Source organism: Dipteris shenzhenensis, chromosome 29 (genome assembly GCF_047967505.1).
Source record: "Dipteris shenzhenensis isolate YYH24624 ecotype China chromosome 29, Dip_SZ_1.0, whole genome shotgun sequence".
NCBI classification, from domain to species: domain Eukaryota; kingdom Viridiplantae; phylum Streptophyta; class Polypodiopsida; order Gleicheniales; family Dipteridaceae; genus Dipteris; species Dipteris shenzhenensis.
This window is the reverse complement of record NC_141624.1, coordinates 36448150-36451218: the sequence shown is the minus strand read 5'-3', so window position 1 is coordinate 36451218 and position 3069 is coordinate 36448150. Positions and strand designations below refer to the sequence as shown.

Genomic DNA, 3069 nt, shown 5'->3' with positions numbered 1-3069 from the left:
ATCCAGATGGAGTGATATGGAAGCATGCATTTTGGAGCAGGGGGTGTTGAATCATGGGAGGCCCAATTTGTAAGTATCGATCTCAAATTATATTGCTTATGTAGTTTATTAAGAGGTTGTCTCTTTGTATTAACCCCTCCACAAATTGTGTCATCTTGCAGCTTGAGATCGTGGATAGATACCCTACTCTTGTCAAGACAGCCTACCACTGCCACCATCGCGGAGGAGATACATGGAAGCACTTCTATCATGATGGGTTGATTACTGAGGAGCAGTATATCCGAGCTACTGGAGCGGCCCCCGAGGTATTTGAAAGTAATTAAATAATGTCAATATTATAAGTGAAGATTTGATTTTTCATATATTGATATATGTTGTCCCTTGTTTATAGGTCCGCGCATAAGAAGACGAGGAAGGAGGCAGAGAAGGGAGCGCAGGAGGGAGTGTGGAAGGAAGCGAGGATGTGGAGAACATAGATTAGTCATAGAAGTAGTGCTAGCTACTCTTTTTTGTACTTAAAGCCACTGGCTTGGCTTCGTGCCTCTTGTATATACACTCCTCTTATTTTTTGTACTTGAAGCCACATGACGCGGCTTAGCTTTGTGCTATATGTCCATACAAGTAGTTTTTGAGCTTTCAATTTTATTGTGTTTTAGAGTTGTAATGTTTTATTTGGAATTGTAATTAAAATGCGGTCGACTGTAAGAATTGAATTACGTCACAATGTGGAAATGGGATTCCTATAACTATATAGCATACACAACATACACAACATTCTGTAAATTAATAAAAAATTATTATGTAGTGCGTCTATCAGTGCGTCTATAAATGCATCTATATACGCATCTTTTTGTTCGGGGAGCATCTATTTGTGTGTCTATAAAAGCATCTATAAGACTGTTTATAAATGCATCTATACACACGTTTAAAGATGCGTATTTTTGTTTTTTAAATTTTTTAGCAGAGCGTCTATTTAGGCATCTAGATGCACGTCTATACATGCGTCTATCTGCTATATAGATGCGTCGTTAGATGCGGGTCTCTAGATGTGCAAATAAACATGCCCGTAAGTTTTTTTTTAGTTCAGTAAACATGTCTATGTGCACGTCTGTGGGTGCTTTGTCTTGTTGTGCTTGCAATGTGAAGACAATAGTTGAAAGACCATTCAATCCAATATATGTAAAAGCCATTGCTACACAATGTAGGTAGTGCTCCCAAGTATTGATACACCCTTCTTCTAGCATTCATCAATCCATGCCATTTGGTTTTATTTCACAATGGGGAAAGGGAAAAGTGGATAGCCACAAATAGGAGGTCCTACAAATAGCTACAAATCTTTATCAACAAGGATTGAAGATACTTCCACTTGCTTGCGTGCAACTTTGAGAAATATGATCACACCATTGGAATAGTTGAGATGAATCCTGTAAAAAAAGATGCAACAACCACCAAAGGGAGCAAGGAGTCAATATGAGATAACTTTCTACGTCGATGAACGACTTTAGAGAACGAACGTACAAGACAAAAGTCCAAGCCATCATCATGACAAGGTACATACATCAACATTGCAAGTGTTTGTACGGATGCCATCGTCTGCAATGTATAAGCACTCCATCGTAGACTTGTTTATGAACAAGAAATTGGCTCCGCCCACAGGGAGAAACATGAACTTTTGCCGATCGTCGCCGCTATCACAATTGGTAGTGAATAAGGGATCCCCACCTACAGGGCCGACGTACAAGCAATAGGCTACTCCGGATGGTTCTGCCCCTATTTGGCTCCAACCGTCGCCATCGGGCTCGGTCACTCCGAACTTGAAATTCACTTCGGTGAAAGGACCCCATTCACAACCGTAGTTGATCATCCTACCGTCCGGAAAAGGGTAGTTTCCTTCAACGTTCCAGCACCCATTATAGGCACTATTGTAGACAACGGTTCCTGAAAACAGCTCAACCAGAATACCTGCATGCATGCATGCCGGGTCAGAAACAATCACAGAACACCAACAGAACGGCGAAACTGCGGTTTGCACAAACCTATGATAATGCCTGCCCCCCTGAACACGTCTGCTGCCACCGAAGTGTAACTGACCAGGTCGAGGCCAGCCGCTGGGGCTACCGCCGTCTCAAAAAGCTGATAATAATCCCCGCCTTTGATGATAGAGACGGCTCCCTGCAGTGGCGTAGTGCCGGGAGAACTAGGGGTGATGGCGGTGCAGCTGTAGTCCTGAGCGGTTGTGGGTATGGGCGCAACGGTGCTGATGACGATAAGGACGATGAAAGGGAGCAGCAGCCGGGGCATGGGAGCGGGAGAGCTGCTGGGGCGATGTTCCATAGTAATGTTGCAAGATACTGAATCTGAATATGCTCGAATATTGGAACGAAGGGGATGGCCTGCGGTCTCTTAAAGCGATCGAGCACGTTTGCAATCCAGCTCAGGGCTGAGCGAGCTGATCAGCCCGGCGGACGGCCTTTCTTGTCGTAGTAAGTGGCGTTCTTTTTTGATGCTGCTGAGATACAACCGAGGACGAGCTTCGTAGCTGGCCACCGGGCCTGCGTTCTTAATTCTCGACTTAGCTCTTCGATGCTCGGATTTGGTAATTCAAAGCTTGAAGTAGCGCACAGTAAGAGTAACAGTGCACATGCCCAAAGACAAATCCAAAACCTTTGCAAGAAAAGTGCAGGTTTTTGTAACCTTCCATTCATCTTGACAGTAAACTAGGATCTTCCGTGAACACGGTGATCTTCATGAGTACGAGGGGCGAGTACAACGTGCAAGCATGCGCTGAGATTAAGCGTCAAGCTATCATTCTATGTGAGTTGTGATATATACTCAGATAGAGGTCCTAGCACGATAATTGCCGATCATTGCCATCCAAATCGTTCTCATGCGTTCTTCACATGCACCTGCCAACAAGGTTGTCTCTCCTCCCTAACCACGCTTCCATTTTAGTCTCCTAAATCTCTTGCATTGAGGTCTATTTCCCTCCACAACCTTCCTCACCAGCTAATGGCTTCCCCTTGCGACTTTGCTTTCTACACGACATAAGCAAAAGTTTGTTACACGGAC

General features: G+C 44.2%; 1 protein-coding gene across 1 annotated transcript; it reads right to left on the bottom strand.

Moving 5' to 3' along the window:
• Positions 1-1340: 1340 nt before the first annotated feature.
• LOC147882778 (uncharacterized) lies at positions 1341-2334 on the bottom strand. Its single transcript, XM_087400500.1, has 3 exons — positions 2037-2334; positions 1559-1962; positions 1341-1424 (listed from the first exon to the last, which is right to left on the bottom strand). Exons 1-3 carry the CDS (start codon positions 2332-2334, stop codon positions 1341-1343), a joined length of 786 nt encoding a protein of 261 aa, XP_087256626.1.
• Positions 2335-3069: the final 735 nt, after the last annotated feature.

What these genes read in the sequence shown, in the direction of transcription:
- LOC147882778 (XM_087400500.1), bottom strand. Translation starts at nt 2,334, where the DNA reads ATGGAACATCGCCCCAGCAGCTCTCCCGCTCCCATGCCCCGGCTGCTG. An exon ending in GGGGGCAGGCATTATCATAG is followed by an intron (nt 1,963 to 2,036) that starts GTTTGTGCAAAC and finishes GCATGCATGCAG; the next exon opens with GTATTCTGGTTGAGCTGTTT. An exon ending in CAAACACTTGCAATGTTGAT is followed by an intron (nt 1,425 to 1,558) that starts GTATGTACCTTG and finishes CTTTTTTTACAG; the next exon opens with GATTCATCTCAACTATTCCA.